Here is a 23,599-nt window from a genome sequence, read left to right as displayed (position 1 = left end):
TTTAGTGACATTGTGGTCAACATTGTGAATGTGGCGACATATAGCAGGCCACTGCTAAGCAGCTGTTGGATGATGCTAATCAAGGATGTTTTCCTTTACCATGTTTGAGACCTTGATGATCTGGGCAAAGTTCTCACAAATATGTGGACCTCACCACAGACAGCCAGTACTCCATCTGGGATAAGTACATGGTAAACTCTGCTGCAACTAGTGTGTCCATACTCAAGACCATGAGCAAGGACACTGATAGGTGGCAGTCTTTCAGGATGTAAACTTCTGGCTCCCACTGTACCTCATAAAAATATAAGTCTAAGGTAACCCCCGCAGCATGGCACTATTAATAAAGAGAAAACCATTGCAATCTATCAAAACATTCAGTCCAAAAGGAAGATTTATGTCATAAAACCCAAAAGCTGGCCACACCTAGAAAGCAAAAGGGTATTTTTTTGTTTTGCTTTGATTACTGAGATATCTTCACTCATAGAGTGTATATAAATGTATAAACTTATATGTAGTCATTTAACATTATATACAGTACAGTACACTATTACACTATGTGCTGCAGGATTCTGGTCCATAATATTTGTACTTTTCCTTGCTGGAAGTCTAAGGTACAAATAAGAATGGTGATATATGGACGTGGATTCCAAGTTCAGTTCCAGAGCTCAACCAACTTCTACTTTTAATTGGACCACTACTTTAATAAGGCAAACTGCTGTTTCTCTGTTTCTATGATTTGTTAGAAATATAGAAATTACACAACTGGGTTTCCTAAGTTTTTATTGGAATGTACCAACAATTACTGTTTGTGTGTTACATGGAGATTTTCATTCTACTTCTCCAGGTTTTCTGGTTATTGAGGCTGTTATTTAGAAAATAATACTGAAGGAGCTGCACTCTTACAGCATTCAGCGTTGTTTATCCTCATGGTATTTTGTTAATTGTCATCATCATCATCATCAGGATACAATTAAGGGAGCAGAAATGATGACAAAAAATACTTAAGTGCAATGTCAAAAATACAAGTATTTCTAAATATAAATGTAAATCTCACTCCACTGCTTTTTTCTGAATGTAAGATAGATAGATAGATAGATAGATAGATAGATAGATAGATAGATAGATAGATAGATAGATAGATAGATAGATAGATAGATAGATAGATAGATAGATAGATAGATAGATAGATAGATAGATAGATAGATAGATAGATCTTTATGTCATTGTCACTTTTACAAAGGAACAATGAAATTGAAGGTGCAATCGACTCAGTGTGAGGAATAAGAGTTAAAAAGACAAAAAGACAAGAAGAGAGAAAATAATAACAAACCGAATAGTAATAAATATACAAATTGCACTTGTTGACTTAAGGTCTATATTGCACATTGGTAGAATGATATGGAATAGTTTTAATCTGAGTTCAGGGCCATGATTGCTTTCGGATAAAAGCTGTTTTTAAGGCGGATTGTCCTAGTTTTCATAGCTCTGTATCTCTTGCCCGATGGCAAAAGCTGGAAGAGGAAATGACCGGGATGTGATGAATCCTGTGAAATGTCAATTGCTTTTTTTGTAGATTTATTCCAGAGTGGGGAGGGTACAACCAATTGTTCTCTCCGCTGTCCTGACGACCCTGTGGAGCGCTTTCTTTTCTGAGGAAGTGCAGCTGCCGTACCACACACACAGTCCGTACATGAGCACACTCTCGATAGAACAGTGATAAAAAGCAAGGAGCAGATTTTTTGGGAGATGGTTCTTTCTGAGAATTCTCAGAAAATACAGTCTCTGCTGCGCCTTCTTTAGCAGCTCCTTGGTGTTGGCGCTCCAGGTCACGTCATCCTCCAGCTCCATACCCAGAAACCTGAACACCGGGACCCTCTCCACACAGGCCCCACCAATGATGAGTGGCTGGATGTCAGTTTTGTTTTTCCTAAAGTCAATAACAAGCTCCTTTGTTTTTTTGGTGTTGAGGAGCAGCTTATTGACTGTGCACCACTCTGACAGTCGCTCCACCTCGTCCCTGTATGCCAGCTCACCCTCCTTGCCCGAGATGAGTCCGACCACCGTCGTGTCATCCGCAAACTTTATAATCTTGTTGCTATGGTGAGTGGGGAAACAGTCATATGTGTAGAGGGTGTAGAGGAGTGGGCTGAGCACACAACCCTGCGGCGTCCCGGTGTTGATGCTGAGAGCAGTGGATGTGTGGAGACCCAGCCTGACCCTCTGGGAGCGACCAGACAGGAAGTCCAGTATTCAACTGCAGGTGAGTGATGGAAGTCCCAGATCTGCCAGTTTGGACACCAGTCGTTGTGGGAGGATGGTGTTAAACGCCGAGCTGAAGTCTACAAAGAGCAGTCTGGCGTAACTCCCCTGCTGCTCCAGGTGGGTCAGGGCAGCATGAAGGGCTGTGGCCACAGCATCCTCCGTGGATCTCTTTGCTTTGTAAGCAAATTGAAATGGGTCCAGGTCTGCTGGCAGGCAGGCAGACGCACCAGTTTCTCAAAGCACTTCATGATGACAGATGTGAGTGCCACTGGGCAGAAATCATACAGACTGTTCGTGTTGGATTTTTTCGGCAGCGGAACAATGATTGAGGACTTGAGGCAGGATGGGACAGTGGCCTGGGACAGGGACTGGTTGAAAATCCTGGTGAAGATTCCGGCCAGTTGATCTGCACAGTCTTTCAGCACCCGTCCAGCCACACCATCGGGTCCTGCAGCCTTCCTCGGGTTCACCTTCCTCATCACCCGCCTTACCTCACACTCTTCCACTGTGAGTATATTGCTGTTGTGAACAGGCTGTTGTGATGGAGCTGCTGTTGGTGTCGCCTCAAAGCGGGCAAAGAAGATGTTCAGCTCCTCTGCCAGAGAAGCGTCTCCCTCAGCGGCCAAGGAGTTGCTGGATTTGTAGCCGGTGATGTGCTGGACACCCTGCCACACCTGCCTGGTGTTGTTACTCCTCAGATGGTCTTCTATCCTCCTTCTGTATGCTGCCTTGGCCTCTCGGATGCCTCTCTTCAGGTTCGCTCTGGCTACACTGTAAAGAGCCCCATCCCCAGACCTGAAAGCAGTATTCCTAGCTTTCAGCAGCCCTCGTTATCCAGGGCTTCCTGTTAGGATAAATCCTTATGCGTCTGTCCCTGGTGACGTTGTCCGTGCAGAACCTGATGTAATCCAGGACTGCCGTAGTGTGGTTCTCCAAGTCTTGGTGATAGAAAACCTCCCAATCGGTTCTCTGGAAGCAGTCCTGCAACTGTTGGAAGGCCTCCTCTGGCCATATGGTAACAGTCCTGGTGTGTTCAGTCAGCAAACTGGCAGATAAACTTTTAAGCAAAAACCGGGAGTTGTGCGTAAAAAACAAAACAAAAAAAATATGTAAAGTGAAATGAAACTGAAGCCCAGTACAAGAAACAATAATTGTGATAGAGAGAACAAATAGTCAAAACCAAAAGTACACGTAAGAGAACAAAGATATACTTTGAATATATCAGAGAATTTGTTATCTGCAGATTGGATAAGGATTTGCTCCTATAGTTGTCATTTTATCTCATGGCATCGATTATACATGGATCCTGACATCAGAGACCATGTCTCTAGCAACGCTGGAAGCAGACCTAAAAAATAAAAAAACACTGGTGGCCTTTGATGAAGCTAAATCATACCAAATCATGACAGTAAGAGAGGAAAGACTTGCTAAATAAACAATGAGATCAATAAGAGGTAAAATGATTCGTCAATTGTGAAACTGATTGGAATGAAAACCTGCAGCCTCAAGGGTCTCCCAGGACTAGACAGGAAGCCACTGGGTACCAGATGATAAATTCTAGTGGCTTCCTAAATATCTGATCCACAATAGATGCTTTACTATGAGCTTTTTACAAAGCTTTTAGTATGACAATGCTTTCAGGACATTCACCGCTGACTAGTTAACTTTATACACTTGGAGTGTTAAAATAATATTTTCTTAATTTTTTCCATTTCAAATGCCGATTGTTAACCGACTTTGTTGAAATATCACATATTTAATTACATATATTTATTTTTTGGCAGCATCTGTACTTTATCTTGATAATATATCTTCTTCAGTACAAAACGTCATTGTTTAGCCATGTATAGAATGTCGATTTCAGGCACATTAGTGATATTCATATTACCATGGTTATATGATTATATTATGCTTAACAAATGTTGATATTAATATTGACATAACAGGCAATTGACACTGCAATGCCAGATAAGCTAACAAAAAGTAATAATACTTTTTAGCATGGATAGTACTTCTTTTTAATGTACGCTCTCAGTATTAGAAAGACTTCAAAGCAGCTTGATCAACACATTTTGTTATTACAGGCATCTCTCAGTAAAAATGCCACTACTGCTTTTCATTAGTGCAAAACAGTATCACACAAATAACATACAGTTTCCAAATGGTGAAATGAACAAAAAATAATGTAAATGTTTCACCAAATGTGAATGTACTTATGGGTGTCATATTGCAAATGTCGCACAAGTATAGAAAGATTACGTAATCTCAAATGCACTCCAACATTTTAACTGGACCTAATTAAGTAAGAAAAAAGTCCTAAAACTGCATACAATTTAGTATTTTTAAAAAGCTAATTACCGAGGATAGAAAAAGATCTTAAAGGCCAGATTTTTATCTTTTTAATGTGTTAACAACGGCCTGATGACTGAATAAATACATAACAGAAAACACAGATTAGAGACAATTCTAAACTCTAAAAATACAAGCTATGACAATGCCACCCAGAACTTTAAAATTGGATATTAAAAAGTATTACTTTTAATCATAATAATTAATGTTTTATTCTAAGGCTGATTAGAATAGCTAACTTTTTTTTGCAATTTTTGTCCTCAATCTGTCGGAGTCTGCATGATTTTAAGCTATAAATAAACTTGTTCCACAGTCAGAAAGAAAATTATAGACACAGACCCTATTCTCTGGTCACATTTAGTTCAGAATTTGTCATTTTAATTTGAGATAAGTAGTAGTTTATGGCGTGGGTAAATTTTAGACATGATGCTATTTAGGTGCTGTTGAATTCAGTGATTAGCTACTGCTCCCACTATTTCTAATAATAATAATTTAAAATATAGAAAGATTTTCTTTTTCATCAATTAGTTATTTTTTTCTTGATGACCAAAATGCCTATTTGCTATTTGGAAGTGGTCCTGCATATTGTTGGAAAGAATGAGCTACGTTTACATTGGGCTTCCAAGGATTATAAAAAAAAAATAAAATAAAATAGTTTACCTAAGTGTTTATAATATTGGTTCTTTATTTTAAAAACTATGTACTTGGTAGGACACAATACCCTGGAAAGATCATTGAGGAGATATAGAATATCTGTGTCAAACCTGAAGGGTGAAAGGTCTGTTCTTGGCAATACTGGATGCTTTTTTAAAAATGCAGATGTGACAATTAGTATCTAGAATAAAAAAATGGAATACTTTGCCTATAGTTTATGTCTATAATATATATCCTTAGCATCTGTCAGACATATCCAAATTAAACTTAATGCAGATGGAAAAAATACACGATTCTTAGTGAGTAATGTCTAATCAGATGTTTAAATTCATTTGATGAAAACATTATATCCATTAACGGATGAAGTAGTGTTTACTGTCTTTACACTTGGCTTAGAATTTAATATCAAACTAATGAAAGAATAATGAATTAATCTTAGCTAGTGATTGTTCATTTCATCTTTAGGTGACTGAACATCCATAGATTTTACTTGTATCTATAATAGTTAATATTGTACCTATATATATTTTTTTTATACATTTTCATTTTATTTAAATGGAAAAAAGGTTGCAAATAATAAGCAGCACACAATTCAGTCAGAAATACAATCAATATAGAATTGCAAAGATTGTGTTTGGAAAGAAATGCAATCAAACTGAACAGTCAATTCCCTCCCCAACTGAAGTGAGAAAACTAAATGACAAAACAGTCCAATCTTAAAGTTGTTCCTGGTATATTTTAAGACAAGTGAAGATGTTTAGCTGATACCTGGCTTGTCATGATCATGAAAATTGACAATTAATTGTTATAGATATACTTGTGATTAACAATTTAATTGTCACTTTAATGTTTTTGCCACTATAACTAGTACAAGTCTGGTAATACTATAACAATGCACATCCACCTGATGAAGGCTGTTTTTTAACAACACACTTCATAACATTAAAAAATAAATAATATTGCTGCCTGTTCTCCGTCATGGGCATTCCAGCCTCTGGCCAACTCATTGCAATCTTCTCTCCTGTATGCGAATCCGTAGTGCTGTTGACTTCCAGTGTGCGCTGTACTTTGGCTCCTGTGTACATTTCTTGTCATCCACCTGAAGGTCATTCCCACCTTGAAATCCCGTAGCCAGGGATGCTGCACATTCAGCCCACCAGGCAACAAACAAAGCATTTCAAAAATTTTCCGGAGTCTGATGTCAGGAGTGAAAATGTCAGTAACACCCCAATGGCAAGTGAAAACAGAAAATGCTAGCTACGGTACTACTGAGTGTACTGTGTATCATATGTTTAATATGCTTTGATTTAATGTAATATTTTATATTTAATAATTTTTGTAATTTAATATTTAATAATCTAATATTTAATATTTATTTAATTTAATATTTAGTGATTTCATAGGATTTGTTTAATATGGATGAGCCACCAGTTTGATGATGTTTCTAAGTTCCATCTACCTGGTAAAACGAATGGCTCATGGGTACAAAAGTCAAGGTGCATGGCTGGAATTCATTATTTTGAAACACATGATCATTTTCCAAAATCTGCAGGTGTAGTAGGTTGACGTTTAAACTTTGAGAAGTGTGGTTTCAAATGTGCAGAGTTTTTTTCTCCTGTCTGGACACCATTCTTTTCCTCCAGTTGTTGACCTCTGGGTGAGCACACTCTCTATCTCTTACTCTACAGGCCTGGAAGTTGCAGTAACACTACAGATGCAAAGGGACTGTAAAGTGGCTTGTGACATACGAATGAAAAAGTCATGAATTCAAAAGATTATGTGAAATGACTGCATTATCATAAAATAATTGTAATCATGCGATTATCTAATAATCAGTACAGGCCTATTGGTGGCCTTATTTTCAAATAACAATAATACATTTTTGAGAAATTCTGAAGAAAACTTGAATGGTTCTTCACAAAGAGTTTAATTTTTCCAGTTTAAGATAATATAAGACATCTGTGTCATACTGAGTAGCTGGAGGTGAGTTACAGTTTTCCAAATATCACAATTAAATTGTTCAGGTTTGGGAGTAATTTTAGATCTAAAGCTATCTGAGAAACGTGCAGATATTTGAGATAGTGTGAGTGTAGAGCATTTCCAAAACATATGGCCTAGTGCTTGAAGACATCATTCTTGTCTTCAGTCTTGTTCCAGATATATTTGAGATGGTTTTAGATGAGACAGATGTGTGCAATATACAATATTTGTATGGGCACCATATTACAATATATGTATATCACAAATTCCATTCACTATCTGAAATTCTTATATCAAGTACAATGAAATCCCTTAAAGATCTAGAGGCATCACATATTCTAACATATTCTTAAGTAACATAAGGTATCCTTTTCTTGTTGAATTATGAAGGGTGACTTAGTATTCTTTCAACTAAGTAAAATAATATGTAAAGCAAGAAATGTAGTGTCTGCGGTGGGCTGGCGCCCTGCCCGGGGTTTGTTTCCTGCCTTGCACCCTGTGTTGGCTGGGATTGGCTCCAACAGACCCCCGTGACCCTGTAGTTAGGATATAGCTGGTTGGATAATGGATGCATGGAAATGTAGTGTTAATTATCACAAATGATTTTTCCTGAATAGATTTTGTAGTATCTGGTGTTACCCTGACTGATGTTGTTAAATCATTTGGGCTAACTACGTCTAAAACTGTTTGAGAAACTGGATTTATTTTTCCAATGTAATCTCAGTATAGGGCATTGTCAAAACATATCAAGCAGGTACGTGATCTCATTGTTCACAATTTAGGTACTGTCTCAGATATATTTTGGATAATCTTACACTAGATGATTATGTTTGATGAACTGAATTCTCCATGCTCGCACATATTGACTGGTATACTTGGTATACTTTTATACTCAGGAGCTGGACGATTTGCCATCATTAAAGGAAGATTCTCTGTAGAATTCTCTGGTACAAGGATAAATGAAGCTCATTTTTTATGACCTGAAGCTAAAGCTCTGTTTTGATCAAATAGCAAGATGTGGTCGCAAGGATGCAAGTAATTATCCTTCAGAATAGTCTTAATGGGTGCTCAGCTGGCAAGAAGTTTCCACCTTCCAGTTTTTTACCTTGCTTCATAGGACAATTCAGGCAATAGTACGACACATTTTCAGATAATTCCATAATCCAGATATCTTTGTTTTAAAAGTTTTACTAAAATTCAAAGAAAAACAATTCACATAAATAAAGAGAAAAATTGATATTACAAAGAAAGGAAAATTATTTTAAAGAAAGTTCAGTTTAAAGGTTATTTATCTTGTTTCATTTCTCTCTAAATTTGGCCATACAGTTGTATTATATGTAGAATGGTCAGAAAACTGTATGCCAATATCCTGTTTGCAAACTTATGTAACAGTCCATGCTAGCAATAAGACTATATCCTAACTGGCTTATTTAGTACTCAGTTTTACAGATACAGCAAAGAAACATACAGTGGGTAAAAGACTATACCGTAATCTAAGTAACTAAATAAGTTTCTAATCTAGGCATCTACATGCCTAAAATGCCTTTTATGTTATTCATGAAGCTGCTCCAGAAAGTTGCACATACACAGAGAAAAAAGAAAAGATCAGCAAGGGAAAGTTTACTCTGAAGAGTGGCCCAAGAGGAAGCACCTTTGCTACAGGTATTACCGATGCTGCTGAAAAGGCGATTCAAGACACGTTGGACTAAAAGATTGTTAAAGCTGTCTGTGCATTTATAATGCCTGTGTATTTTGTAGTGAGAAGCACATTCTTGCAGAATATACTAAATCAAGGAATTTGTAGCTGTGTTTGTTCAAAATTATCAGTTTTGCAGCTTTCAGCTTGCTTCAGAGGACAGCTGAGGCAAAATAATTTCACAATTCAAATATCTTTATTTTAAAAGGTTTAGTCAAATTCAAAGCAAAACAGTTCACACAAAAATAGAGAAAAATTGGTATCAAACAGAAGAGAATATTTCTTGTTTAAATAAAGTTCAGTTTAATGTTTATTTAGCTTGTTTCAATTCTATCTAAGTTTGGTCATACGGACATATTATGTGTGTAATGAAATTGGCTTTTCTCTAAAGACATTGTGAGGTTGCTGAACTCTTTGGGAATCCCCCGTAATGGGATGACATGCCGAAATGCATTCGGAAGCATGATTGCCGTGTCTGTGGAAGATTCCTTGTCTGTTGTCGGGGCAACCACAGGCTCATAGAGCTGCAGGGGAGTGCCACGGAAGCAACTACAAGACAATCGCGGTCGCGCAGTAAGCTCCTGTCGTCGATAGGTGAAGCAAGGAACATTATAAATGCAGGGAACAGGATTACTTGGCCACTAACCTGGCCCCGCCCCTGCCTGACTGCTGTGTCTGTGTATAACAGAGTGGTAGATATCGGTACAATAAATGACCGTGCTGTTCCTGTTTCAAGCTGAATAAAGCTGGTTTTGCTAAAGTACTGAGACTCAGCCTTGTGTTTTGGGGTGCAAGACAGTGACTCACACGTCATAACATTAAAAATACTATATGAGTGTTATGAACAGTACTGTTCAGAGCTTACAAGAAAATGTTTGTCTCTAGCCTTTAACATGGGTAACCTACTTTAGCTAACTCGTAATTACATAATGACATACCACAGAGCACAAAAAATTGAAACAGTTACCAAAGAAAAGAGTAAAACATATCAAACTACACGTTCAGAAGTGAGACTACTGACTTTGCTGACCTACAAAGTGTGCGCTGCCTACTGATGTCATCTTTTTTTTTGTGAATCTATAGAAAGAAGAAAAAACAGGTAAAAATTATAGTACACAAATCAGTTACAGCATTCTCAAAATGGCAAGCTTTTGTGCAAGGAAAGATGCAAAGAGAAATGGCACATTTTAACAAAAGAAAGGACATTTAATCAAATACAGTGTGGGTGGTGGAGCTTCTGCTAGAAAGTAAAAGAGAGAGCAAAGTGACATAGGGAAAAAAGTGGAAGCTAAGTGTTACGTGCAGGAAAAGGTAGAAAAATAACTGAAGAACTAGAAGTGTTTAAAAGTTATTACTATAGGTCAGAGTCTGTCATAAAAATGTGAGTAGCATAGTAACAAAAGGCAGGGTGTCTAATAGTATTATTAGTAGTGCTAAACAGGTGCTTGGAGGAGGTCAGCAAATGCTACGTGCAGATGATTTAAACTTATTTTTAAATTCTTAATTTAAAAAGTGTTAAGTGAAACTGAAAATGAGGTCAATAAAATGCCTGACTTGTATGATGTTGGACTTTTTGATATCTTCAAGAGGGGCCACCTAAACCAGAGCAGAGGGTTGCCTAGCTTGATGAGGAGGTAGCTAGCCTGTGGTGGGTCACAGCTGAACAATATAAGAGGTGCACGTTGTCCAAGGGTATTAACCCCAGAGTTGTGTCTAACCATTTTTTAGTACCTTGTGGAGTTCAGTGGAGACTCTGATAACTCTGATGAAGTTGGCAGGTATGAAGAGCTGCAATAAGTTATCTCTAAGCGAGATCTCAGAAAGGTGGAAATAGTAATACTGTAGTAAGGAACTTGATTATTAAAGGAGCTGATACACAGGTTTGCTCCAGGGTCAGAGAGTCTCACACAGTGTTCTACCTTCTTGATACACAGTTGGGAGAACTCCCTGAATGTTTTGATTTACTTCTGGCCAGACCTGGGATGGATAGTGTTATCATTGTTCTCATCAAACAAGTGATATAGATAAGACTTGCCTGGCAGTTCTGAAAGACAAATGTAAATAGCTACATGGTAAGATGAGGTGCAGAACTGACTTGTCTTGGAAAATATGTGTCATATTAAATTTAATTTAATATATAAAGGAAGTAAAAATTTTAGATTAGAATTTACAGTGGGAGGTGTAAAACTAGAAATTACAGCTTTCAAGTGAAGTCACAGTGGACTCATCACTATCCGCATCTTGACAGCATCTTGAACTAATTAAGAACACAAATAAAATTTATATTACATAAGGGGATGTGTGTTGTGCAAATCATGAGAGATTACTGAGATAACCAAGGTTAGTAATATCTTTACACCGGTTCAACTGCGTGTTAACACAAATATCTAATCAGCCAATCACATGGCAACAATTCAGTGCATTTAGGCATGTAGACATTGTCAAGATGACCTGCTGGATATCAAAACAAGCACCAGAATGGGGAAAAAAGATAATTTCAGTGACTTTTTAATGTGGCATGGTCATTGGTGCCAGACGGACTGCTCTGAGTATTTTCAAAAACTGCTGATTTACTGGGATTTTCATGCACAACCATCTCTAAGGTTTATAGAGTATGGCCTGAAAAAGGGAAAATATCCAGTGAGCACCAATTCTCTTGGTGGAAATGCCTTGTTGATGCCAGCAGTCAGAGGAGAATGGTAAGACTGGTTTGATCCGATAGAAAGGCAACAGTAACTAAAATAACCACTCGATACAACTGAGGTATGCATCTCTGAATGCACGTTGAACCTTAAGGCAGATGGGCTACAGCAAGAGGAGACTGCACTGGGCGCCACTCCTGTCATCTAAGCTGAGGCTATAATTCGCACAGGCTCACCAAAATTGGACAATAGAAGATTGGAAAAACACTGCCTGGTCTGATGAGTCTTCATTTCTGCTGCAACATTCGGATGGTAGGGGCAGAATTTTGCATCAACAACATGAAAGCATGGAACCATCCTGCCTTGTATAATAGGTCAGGCTGCTGGGGGATGTTTTCTTTGCACACTTTGGGCCCCTTGGTACCAACTGAACATCGCTTAAATGCCACAGCCTACCTGAGTATTGTTGCTGACCATGTCCATCCCTTTATGACTGCAGTGTTCCCATATTCTGATGGCTACTTCCAGCAGGATAATGCACCATGTCACAAACTTTAAATCATCTCAAACTGATTTTTTGAACATGACAATGAGCTCACTGTCCTCAAATGGCCTCCAGTCACCAGATCACAATCCAATAGAGCACCTTTGGGATGTAGTGGAACGAAGATTCACATCATGGATGTGTAGCCAACAAATATGCATCAATTGCATGATGCTATCATGTCAATATGGACCACAATCCCAGAGGAACGTTTCCAGCACCTTGTTGAATCTATGCCACGAAGAATTTTGGTAGTTTTGGGGGACCAACCCGGTACTAGCAAGGTGTACCTAATAAAGTGGCTGGTGTGTGTAGATATGTAACTGTCATTCTTGAGGAAACCTGACATGCTGAGGCAAAATTACTGCTTACTCTTTTTGGAAACTCAGATGCAAGCATTCAGTTTCTCTAGAAAAATCTCCATGTCCTGGAAGTATAGTGCAGTGCCCTGATAAATCTTTTTTTTTTTATTTCACTCAGTGTTATGATAATTAAGAATAAATCATGTAAGCTCATGGCTCTGTATTCAATTGTATGGATGGAAAAGATACTAGGTGAAGCAAAATAAAAGAGCTGTGCCCTCTTTGGTATTTGTTAAGGGCAAAGACCCTATGAATTCTTCAAGTGGTTGATACATTAAATCCAGCATCAAAATGTACCATGTATGGGTAGTCCAACACAACAGTGCGATAGCAATGTGCACAGAAATTTCTATATAAAATCCAAACAAATCCATAATGTAATATTATTTTAGTTGAATGTAAAGCTAAAGCTAGGATTTCAGAATTAACGAAGTATTTCTGACATTGATTTTATCTGTACATAATTGTAGAGAAAGACATGTTTTCTTTGTTTCCTCCAATGTATTCCATCTGAAATGTGGCCAGCAGCCATCTGCAAGCTATGGTTTGGATGAGCACTAAAAGCCTCTTTCACATGTTCTCTGTAACCCACAAATACACAGTTTCACTAAGTCATGTTAACCCCATTATCCCAGCACAGACTTGGCAGACATGTACGGTAAATGCTGGTTATTTTCATTAAGAAAATTAACAAATAGTTTTCAAGGAATATAAAAGTAGCAGAACAGCAGGAATCCCAGCTCACAAAAACACTACAGTCACAGGCCGTATCTTACAAATGCATATTGTTGGATTTCATGATATGCTGTTAAAAACAACATATTAAATGAAACCACATTCTTTTTACAAGTAGTGTATTCACAATTTTGATATAATTCTTATTATTTTTCTGAAAACTAATCTTTCATAATGAATTGTGTGTGGGCTGCTGTTTTCTCTATTAATACCAACTACATTAGAAGGCTTCAACTACTACTGTGATTATCCAGCTCCAGAACATTAATCCGCACTCTATATCCATCTGATCTTAAAATGTTATCCTATAAGTCTATAGTAGACCATCTTTGAACTTGTTCCATTCAGAACTACCAACCTTGAACTGAAAATCTAGCTTTTACAACAAAGATACAATTGACTTTGTGATTTTGTCATTAAACCTCACCATGCTCTAGGCTTCACCCATCCAGTGCCAAATGACTTACTCCTAATAGAAATCGCTGTTGGATCAAGAAAATTGTAGAAATTCTTTTCAAGGGTGGAATTGTTGGACCTTTATATTTCATGTTTTCTATAAGATGTACACAGTTTTACTCATGATCCATCTTAATATTAACTGAATAAGAAATGAAAGACGGCAAGAGTTCTAGATCAGATCCATAGTAGAATGCAACAAGAAATGCTACAAGGTAGGCCCAGGGCTGCATAAGATTCTGGCAAGACAAAAGCACTTCCAATAGCCACATAAGTTACCATTTTATGGATGCCACTAGGGGGCAGTATTTCTGGTGTGTCAGCAGAGGATCCCAACATACTGTATATGAGCGGATGATGCAGCCTGAAAGGAAATATATAATGATCCCTAGATGATTCACCTAAGTTCACATAGCTCTGTTTCATTCGCCTAACTCTCCTTTAAGTGAGAGTTTGAGGCATTAGGGAGGGCACAAGGCCCTAAAAGGGTTCATATGGGACTGTACTGTAGGTATTCAGGCAGTCAGGATGCTACTGTGGAATTATGTCGCTTTATAGCTTATAGAAGTTTCCAAGAATTTAAGATGACCTGGAAATGTCGCAACTGAGAAATAAATATTTTGGGTGACCTCATACATATTTATAGAATAGCCCCGAAGTACATTAGGAAGGCAAAATGTGCCACAGGGCAGTAATGAAGAAGATGTACAAGACAATTCTATAGCTGTCAAAATTACCTTAGCTTTGAAACCGCTGGAAAAAAATGTTTACTGCATTGTTACTTTTAAAATTCTTTTAAAACTCCTGACAAGCATAAAAAAGACAGTATTTTTACCTATTTTAGCATTTTTAGAATAGGAAAGAAATACAAGATAAATGTAATATAAACTAGTAGGATTACTGTATTTGTTTACTTCTTACTTATCTTTGTATAGGGTACCAATGTTAGAGATTGGGATGAAGGGTAATGAGTAAACAATTTCTCTCAGAATGGACTGATTTGGGCAATAAAAATACAATTAACATGGCAATTATGTAGATAGATTTGGTTTATTTTAATGATCACAGAATCTGAATCTAAAGCATAAACACTGAGGCAAAAATAAAAAATATGGTTGGTTTATCATTGATTTAGATACGTACAGTCAATTGCAAGCAAAAATAATCAGGAAGAGAGAGGCATGCAGCACAATATATTCTACCTTTTTATTTTCACAAAGTTCTCAATATTGACTTTCACATCAAACAGGCATGCTCATTTAAACCTTAATATGACAAGACCTGCCAGTCTTTCCTATGCCATCGTGCTTCCAAGTCAGTTTACGTTAATTATTGGTTTTGAAAAGGCTCTTTCTTCTCTTGCCATAGTATACGGAATGTCAAAAAGACTTTCAGCACATTCGTAACATCTCTGACACTAAGCAACATTGCATTATGCATCACCAGTAAAAAAAAAATTGCAAGGGTTTTAATTGAAACACCTGCAGCCTTTATTATTTTGTTTTTTTAAAGTGTTTCCAAATGATTCTAGCTAGAAATGGAAGCCTGCTGTTAGATCTTCTAAGTATTGATCTTCTAGGTATTGGCTCATGTAAAAAACTAAACTACATTGCTTGTAGCAAAAATTTCTTACAGACACAGAAAATTAAATCTTTCACTTCATTAAATCTGCTCTTTAACTGTTTAACATCATTGCGTCAGTGTTACCATATTATACTATTTGAAGAAGGGCCAGCAAGAACTGTTACTGCATGGATACTGCCTTGGTGCAGCATAGCAGCTGGGCCATCAGACGTCCTTTTGGTAAGTTGCCATTACCAATAGGTCATCAGCAAAATGGAAAATTAGTCCCCAATATTGTGAATAGAGCCCAGAAATGGTTATATGTTGGACACTAATTATGAGCACTGAGTGGCAGTGAATGTTCAAAATTATTGTAGGGGTCTCCCATGCTAGTATGTGGGTGAAGGAAGACCCTAGACAATATATCGTGATGCAGGGGGGCTGATCGCACCCCTAGAGGATACGGATGCTGAAAGACTACCTTCATATTGCTCCCTTACTTGCGGCTGCTCTGTCTCGCGATAATGCTTCCCGCGCCGTACTTCGTATACTTAAAAGCTCGAATAGCACCTATTGATTTTGTATTGATTGCTTTTCTATCTCTCTCTCTGACATGCCCTGCTCCTGACATACACTCCTTTGAAGAGGAAGATATGTTTGCATTCTTTTAATTGTGAGACGGAACTGTCATCTCTGTCTTGTCATAGAGCACGTTTAAACTTTTGAAAAAAGAGACAAATGTTTGTTTGCAGTGTTTGAATAAAGTTCCTGTCTCTACAACCTCCTGTGTTTCTGTGCAAATCTGTGACCCAAGCTTGACAATATGTGTAACCCTGCACCTCACTTTAAGAGCTGGCTTACTGAGAGTAGGATTAATGCTTTTTCTGAAGGGTAGGAAAAGGACTCCATTGGCTACAAGGTGATTTCTGAAATGATGATACAATTAGCTCCCAATGTCATTCCTGCTCCAGAAGTAGTTCCTAGTTGGGCTCTAAAAGTCCCTTGTGGCGACCAGTTAAATGAGTGTGAAGTCAGGTGGAAGGGAATCCACAGATACTCCTCTGATGGGAGGAAGAGGAGGCAGAGAATTACTCTAAGTAGAAGATGAAAAACTCTAGTGCATAAGTTTAATAGGCACCCCATAACTAGTCTGTCTTGAATCTCATAGAATTAATCCCTGTGGGGCATAGTTTTTGTTATTTTAATTATTATTCTGTATATTACTTTACTTTCATAATTATAAATTCCTTTTACTTCTGTACATTTTGTCATCCTTGGCTCATGTTTGTGTTTGGGGTTTGCTTATTGAGCGCCTTTGACTGGGCAGGCTGGCTCCATGCTACTGGTTCCTTCCGGGAGCTTCTTGAAACCCGCCACTGTTGATAAGTTACCAAGATTAACCGCACAGATGAAGACACATACATCCAGACAAGGGGTAGGTGCAAAAGAAACAAAGTGCTAGTATTTAAAACAAAGACAAACAAACACAAATCAAAGTTTCTAAAGAATGCAGTGCTCTTTACACCTAATAAATAATCTATAAAATGATGACAGTGGAGGTTAAAAATCAAATAAATAAATATCCTTAAAATGAGGATGCTGTCTTTAAAAAGTGCCCTGAACTACGGACCACCTATGGCACACCTCCCTCCACAAGACCCCAGATGCATGGGAAGGCTCCATCCTTCTCTCAGCCTCCTGCAACTGGTGGCCCAGGTTCATAGTATGGCCCTACTCACACTACAAATTAATAAAAGCACTAAAAACAACCCTTTCATAAAATAAAACCCTTGTTCCCTTCATAAAAACAGGACATTAAAAGAACACAAACTTTAAATAATAAAACAATCCATCAATAAATAGTCCCTTGAAAAGTTCAAATTTCTAAAATATCCTCCTCTGGCTTGAGTCTGTGGGTTCTTTAAAAAGAGTCTGGCACCTAACCTACTTGCTGTTTCCTTCTTCTGGTCTTCGTTCCTCACTGCCTCAGCTCATCCCACCACTGCCACCACATTTGATGGTGTAGGTTGGCTCCACGCTACCAGTTCCTTCCGGGAGCCTCTTGAACCTGCAATTGTTGATAACGTTACAGAGATCAGCAGGGCAGATGTTGACACATACATCTGGGCAAGGTGTAGGTGCAAAAGAGACAAAGTGCTTGTATTTAAAACAAAGTCAAACAATGAAGTTAAAATTCCATTCAGGACACTGTCTCTTAACATTCACTAGCCCTGTTGCCTCCTTTAAAACCGACACCTCTCCAGTTTATTCTATTCGAATCTCGTAGCACAGAGAGATGTCAGCCAACAGGTGTGCAGACAACTTTCTGATCCTGCCTGTGTCCCCACCACCAATCCCCTGGCGATCCATGGGGTGCCACCAAGCCTCCATTCCCCTTGACTCTTGCTGCCATCCCAGGTGTTGCAGGGGAGTCCTCTGGAGTATTGTGGTTTCTCCTGCTCCATGGTTGCTCAGCAGGAGCAACCTTCAGCCCCTTCTTGTGTGCCAGCAACACACTCCTTCCCTGGGGCTCCATTGCCATCTGCCTGCCTCCTCCTGTTTTGCACCATCTCTCTCTCTTTCACTCCTGCCCTTTTCTCTGTTCTTTGACCTCCATGCCTTTTTTCGTTTCTTTTTTGTTCCTTTTTCATCTCCCTTCTTATCCATGCAGGCTCCTTTTTAACTGTCCTCTGTAATTGGGGTAGGTGTGACAAGCCGTTCCACCCAAGGCACAACGTGTATGTGGCACGTTTGGCCAAGCACCCCAATTAACCACTTATTAACTTATTAACTTATTAATTAACCGATTATGAGCCTGAACTCTACCCGGGACCTGATTATTTATTTATAAAGTGCCCTGCGCTATGGACCAGATATGACAGCGCCCCTTGCAGGTCATAGCTGTCATACTAATTTCTTTAGTTGTTAAAATTAGAAAGTCTGTGGTTTCACAAAATGCATTCTTTTTTTTTAATATTTACATAATCTTCAGAAGGCACAGCAGCACAGGAGATACCGATGATGCCTCATGGTCTTGATTTTCACAATGATCACTTTTAGACTGGAATCTGTACACTCTGCGTCCATGTGGATTGTAACCTTGCCTTCTGGTTTCTTTCCACACCTTAAAGACATAAATGTTAGATTGACTGGTGACTAAACTGGCTCCAGTATAAGTAACTGAGTCTGCCGATTGACTGGCGTCCTTCCCGGTGTTATTCTTCTTTGTTCACAATACAGTTTGGAGAGGCTGTCCAGCCACATATAAATCTTGTAATGGTTAAACTGAGTTCTTGACATGTATATATAAGGATAATTGTTTTGCGATGAAACTGTTATAAAAAAAGGCAGTTTAAATGATTTTAGTACATTTCAGTTCATCCTCTGGATTCATTTATTGTTTAATTCACTTAACAAACTTTAATGTATCTTCCTCAGGAATGTTTCTTGGAATAATCTAGCAATTCCTGACACACATTGCTCACCTGATGGGGAAGGATACCAGTGTCCCATGGGATTTAAGTGCATGGACCTCGAAGATCTTGGCCTTAGTAGACAAGAGCTTGGATACAGTGGCTTCAATGAAATAGGTATGCTGTCTTAGTTTATAATAATTTATTTATTTTGCTTTATTTTACTGTATTAATAATGAAATCTCTTCTATACTAGTGAAACACACAGATCTCCGATCTTCAAATAAAAGGGATTCGAAAGCGATAAAGTTCATCAGTATATTGATAAACTTAAATATGAATTTTAGACATGTAGGAACCATGTCCTAGAGCAGGGGTTCCCAACGTGGGGTGCCCACACCTAGAGTGGTTGCAAGACTGCATTTCAGAGGGTGCGACAAATATAAAGGATGCATTGCAATTTGTCAAAATTGAGTGAGGTGTGTTGTCCAACTTTATTATGATGCAATCAGCGTCTTACAGCGTAATGCCATTTGTAAGTCATTTATTAGTGAGTGTCACCTGTGAATGAGCCACAGAACTGCACATTTTTGTGGGTTCCTTTCTGTGTGTGGAGCGTTCATGAAGGTGAATGACTTTTTTTAAAAGAATGGAATTTGGACCTTGTAATGAACCATAGAGAAAGGTGAGGTCTAGTATTGATTTCTGTGCAAGCCCTGATTGGGAAACATCACTGATTTCAAGGTTTGATTGACATTTTTGCCAGAGAGACAAGGGGGACTGAATTGGATGCAACTTCTGCACTCAGCCCATCTCCCATGTTGGCGGTCCTAGCAGTAGCTCAACAATTTTAACTATGCGGCACATCTATTTTTGAACTGAGTGCAGGTGTTATTAACAGACAAAGTTTGTCTACTGTGTTTCATTGATTAGTGGCACAGTGGCACTCATCGTGTCATGGGGGTCTCCAATCCGTCAAAGCCCTTGATCATTGATTGTGTGTTATTTCTCCACGGCACTTGATGCTTCCAGATTGACAATCGAGTGTCTAAGCTTTACAGGAGAACACATTTGCAAGATTATTGATATTTCTAAATTTAAATTTAAATCAGGGGTGGCACGGTGGCGCAGTGGGTAGCGCTGCTGCCTCGCAGTTGGGAGACCTGGGGACCCGGGTTCACTTCCCGGGTCCTCCCTGCGTGGAGTTTGCATGTTCTCCCCGTGTCTGCGTGGGTTTCCTCCGGGCGCTCCGGTTTCCCCCCACAGTCCAAAGACATGCAGGTTAGGTGGATTGGCGATTCTAAATTGGCCCTAGTGTGTGCTTGGTGTGTGGGTGTGTTTGTGTGTGTCCTGCGGTGGGTTGGCACCCTGCCCAGGATTGGTTCCTGCCTTGTGCCCTGTGTTGGCTGGGATTGGCTCCAGCAGACCCCCGTGACCCTGTGTTCGGATTCAGCGGGTTGGAAATTGGATGGATGGATGGATAAATTTAAATCAGATTATATTTAAATGTTATGCACCGAATTAAAAGCTTATTTTCTTTAGTTCAATTTGTTCATCCACAGTACTGTGGTGGAAATGTGGTTCAATTTATGGTTCAAAAATTAGAAATTGGACATTTTTTCATCTTCAAATGTCATATTTCTTTTGTAGGAGGTGCGGGGGTGTGGGGCATAGAAAAAGTTGAGAACCATTGTCCTAGGGGATTATCAATTGTGGCTCCAAGGGATGGTAAGGACAACAAGCTGTTGATACTTCGAATGTATTTGTTCAGTCCTAGAAAAGAATGGAAAAAAGTCTGAGGCAGTCCAAAATGAAAGAAATGTGCTATAGAAATAAAGAAAAAAGCATGAAAAGCACAAAGATGAAGCAATGCAAGAATGTGATAAACCATGAAACCAAAAGCCCTAAGTGCTGTGTGTTTTAATGGCATCGGTCTTGTATAAAAGAGCTGAGGCAGCATACAGAAGGAGGATTGAGGAGCAACAACACCAGGCAGATGTGGTAGGGTGTCAAGCACATCACCGGCTACAAATCTAGCAACTCCTCGGCCGCTGAGGGAGACGCTTCTCTGGCAGAGGAGCTGAACATCTTCTTTGCCTGCTTTGAGGTGACACCAACAGCAGCTTCATCACTGCCACCTGTTCACAACAGCAACATACTCACGGTGGAAGAGTGTGAGGTGAGGCGGGTGATGAGGAAGGTGAACCTGAGGAAGGCTGCAGGACCTGACGGTGTGGCTGGACAGGTGCTGAAAGACTGTGCAGATCAACTGGCCGGAATCTTCACTAGGATTTTCAACCAGTCCCTGTCCCAGGCCACTGTCCCATCCTGCCTCAAGTTCTCCATCATTGTTCCGCTGCCAAAACAAAATCCATCACAAACAGTCTGAATGATTTCCGCCCATTGGCACTCACATCTGTCATCATGAAGTGCTTTGAGAAACTAGTGTGGAGTCATATAATCACCTGCCTGCCAGCAGACCTGGAACCATTTCAATTTGCTTACAAAGCAAAGAGATCCACGGAGGACGCTGTGGCCACAGCCCTTCATGCTGCCCTGACCCACCTGGAGCAGCAGGGGAGTTATGCCAGACTGCTCTTTGTGGACTTCAGCTTGGCATTTAACACCATCCTCCCACAACGACTGGTGTCCAAACTGGCAGATCTGGGACTTCCATCACTCACCTGCAGTTGGATACTGGACTTCCTGTCTGGTTGCTCCCAGAGGTTCAGGCAGGATCCCCACACATCCACTGCTCTCAGCCTCAACACCAGGACACCGCAGGGTTGTGTGCTCAGCCCGCTCCTCTACACATATGACTCACCATAGCAACAAGATCATAAAGTTTGCGGATGACACGACGGTGGTTGGACTCATCTTGGACCACAAAAATGAAGGAGCTTGTTATTGACTTTAGAAAAAACAAAACTGACATCCAGCCACTCATCATTGGCGGGGCCTGTGTGGAGACGGTCCTGGTGTTCAGGTTTCTGGGCATTGAGCTGGAGGATGACTTAACCTACTGAAGAAGGCACAACAGAGACTGTATTTTCTGAGAATCCTCAGAAAGAACCATCTCCCCAAAAATCTGCTCCTTGCCTTTTTTACTGTTCCTTTGAGAGTGTGCTTACGTACAGACTGTGTGTGTGTGGTACGGCAGCTGCACTTCCTCAGAAAGGAAAGCACTCCACAGGGTCGTCAGGACAGTGGAGAGAATAATTGGTTGTACCCTCCCCACTCTGGAACAAATCTACACCTCCCGATGCCGCAATAGACATTTCACAGGATTCATCACATCCCGGTCATTGCTTCTTCCAGCTTTTGGCATCGGGCAAGAGATACAGAGCAATGAAAACCAGGACAAACCGCCTTTAAAAACAATAATGGCCCTGAACTCAGAATAAAACTGCTCCGTATCATTTTCCCAATGTGTAATATAGACCTTAAGTCAACCAGTGCAATTTGTATATTTTGTAAAGTACTTTTATTACCATTCGGTTTGTTACTATTTTCTCTCCTGGCTCTCCTGAGTCGACTGCACCTTCAGTTTCGTTGTTCCTTTGTAAAAGTGACAATGACAATACAGTAAAGATCTATCTATCTATCTATTGTATTCTTCTGTAACTTGCCTTCGATTTCTAAAGGGATGAGTGCATGGACCGAGGAAGCAGCTACAGTATGGGGGTCCTGGAAGGGCGTAAATGGTGTGGAAAACATTTCTGTAGAACTCTGTACTACAGGACATCACCAATAGCATTATTTGGTAATGTTATAAAGGCAATTTGAAGTTCTCATTCAAAGCAAAAAAACTGAAAAACTCCTGGCATCTAAGCATAACATTATTTCTGAATTATTATACAGTGGGTTTAAATAAATGTCTAAACCAAAAAATAAAAGTTAATAATTACTTTTATTACTGAAAAGCCCCGTCTTCCATTCATGTCTTTGTAGCACATTCTAAAAAACAGCATCACCATGAGCTGTAGGTAAAATCAGGGCTTATTCTGTTCCATTGTGCTTTAGCTCCAGAACTTGATTTCCAGCATTTTTTCATTCTATATATTATTATTTTTAATGCCATCTTTATTTTTATAGTTCTAAAAGCGATTAAAGCTCGTGCTTAAATCACATTGAAAAGATAATGCAGATGTGTAGGTGGATGACAGTGTTGGCTTTTCAAAAACAGAAGTCTGTGCATTTCCGATTTCTTGTCCCGTGTCGTGTGGTGTACACAATGAAATGAAGTGCATGCTTGAGCAACTGCAATACAGTAGGCCAAATAGATTATGTCAAATATAACATCATAAACTGTCGAAAGTGAGTGATGTTTGTCTGTGCTGGGAGTTTTTGGTTTTGTTCAACATGAGGGATGGGTAGCTTTAATGAAGTTTTGTACATTTCAAAGCAAAGGAGGAGGAGTGTCTATGTTTTCAGACCATGAAAGTGTTTGGATAAGTGGTTCACCTAAAGATGTACAGTATGTACATGTAGTGCGTAAACTGGCTATACAGAAGTGCAGAATATGATCAAGGATTGTGGGGGCTGAGGGCAGGGTTAGTCTTCCATGAGCTTTGAGTGGCAGGACTGTGCAACAGTCAACTGAGTGGAGGACTTCCCCCTTTTGATCAAGGAGTTGTCCCACTTGGAGACTTGAACATGCAATAAGGATGACATTCATAAGTTCTTTAAGCTGTATGACATCTGTTGTTTCTGTTTAATGAATGTGCCTTGTGTTTGTAAAAGCTTGGGCAAAAGGGTTGTCTGTGTTAATGAAATCCTATACTTCTGTAAGGAAATGATGAGTGATGTGTGTATTTTCAGGCTATGAAAGTTTTTGCTTAAGAACATCATCTGAAAAGTTTGTGTGTAATAAGTTATTGAAGGTGTCACATGTCTGTATGTGGTATTTGATTTTTTCATCCTTTGATCATGTATGCACCTCA

General features: G+C 39.2%; 1 protein-coding gene across 1 annotated transcript in view; it reads left to right on the top strand.

The window, feature by feature from the left end:
- nalcn (sodium leak channel, non-selective) overlaps nucleotides 1–23,599 on the top strand; it is an 898,297-nt gene that overhangs the window by 161,379 nt on the left and 713,319 nt on the right. The window contains exon 8 of the mRNA XM_051926631.1: nucleotides 18,682–18,833. Within this exon, the coding sequence (XP_051782591.1) occupies nucleotides 18,682–18,833 (152 nt within the window). The remainder of the gene's footprint in view (nucleotides 1–18,681; nucleotides 18,834–23,599) is intronic.

This window comes from Erpetoichthys calabaricus, chromosome 4 (genome assembly GCF_900747795.2).
Source record: "Erpetoichthys calabaricus chromosome 4, fErpCal1.3, whole genome shotgun sequence".
NCBI lineage: Eukaryota > Metazoa > Chordata > Cladistia > Polypteriformes > Polypteridae > Erpetoichthys > Erpetoichthys calabaricus.
This window is presented reverse-complemented; position numbering and strand designations above follow the sequence as displayed.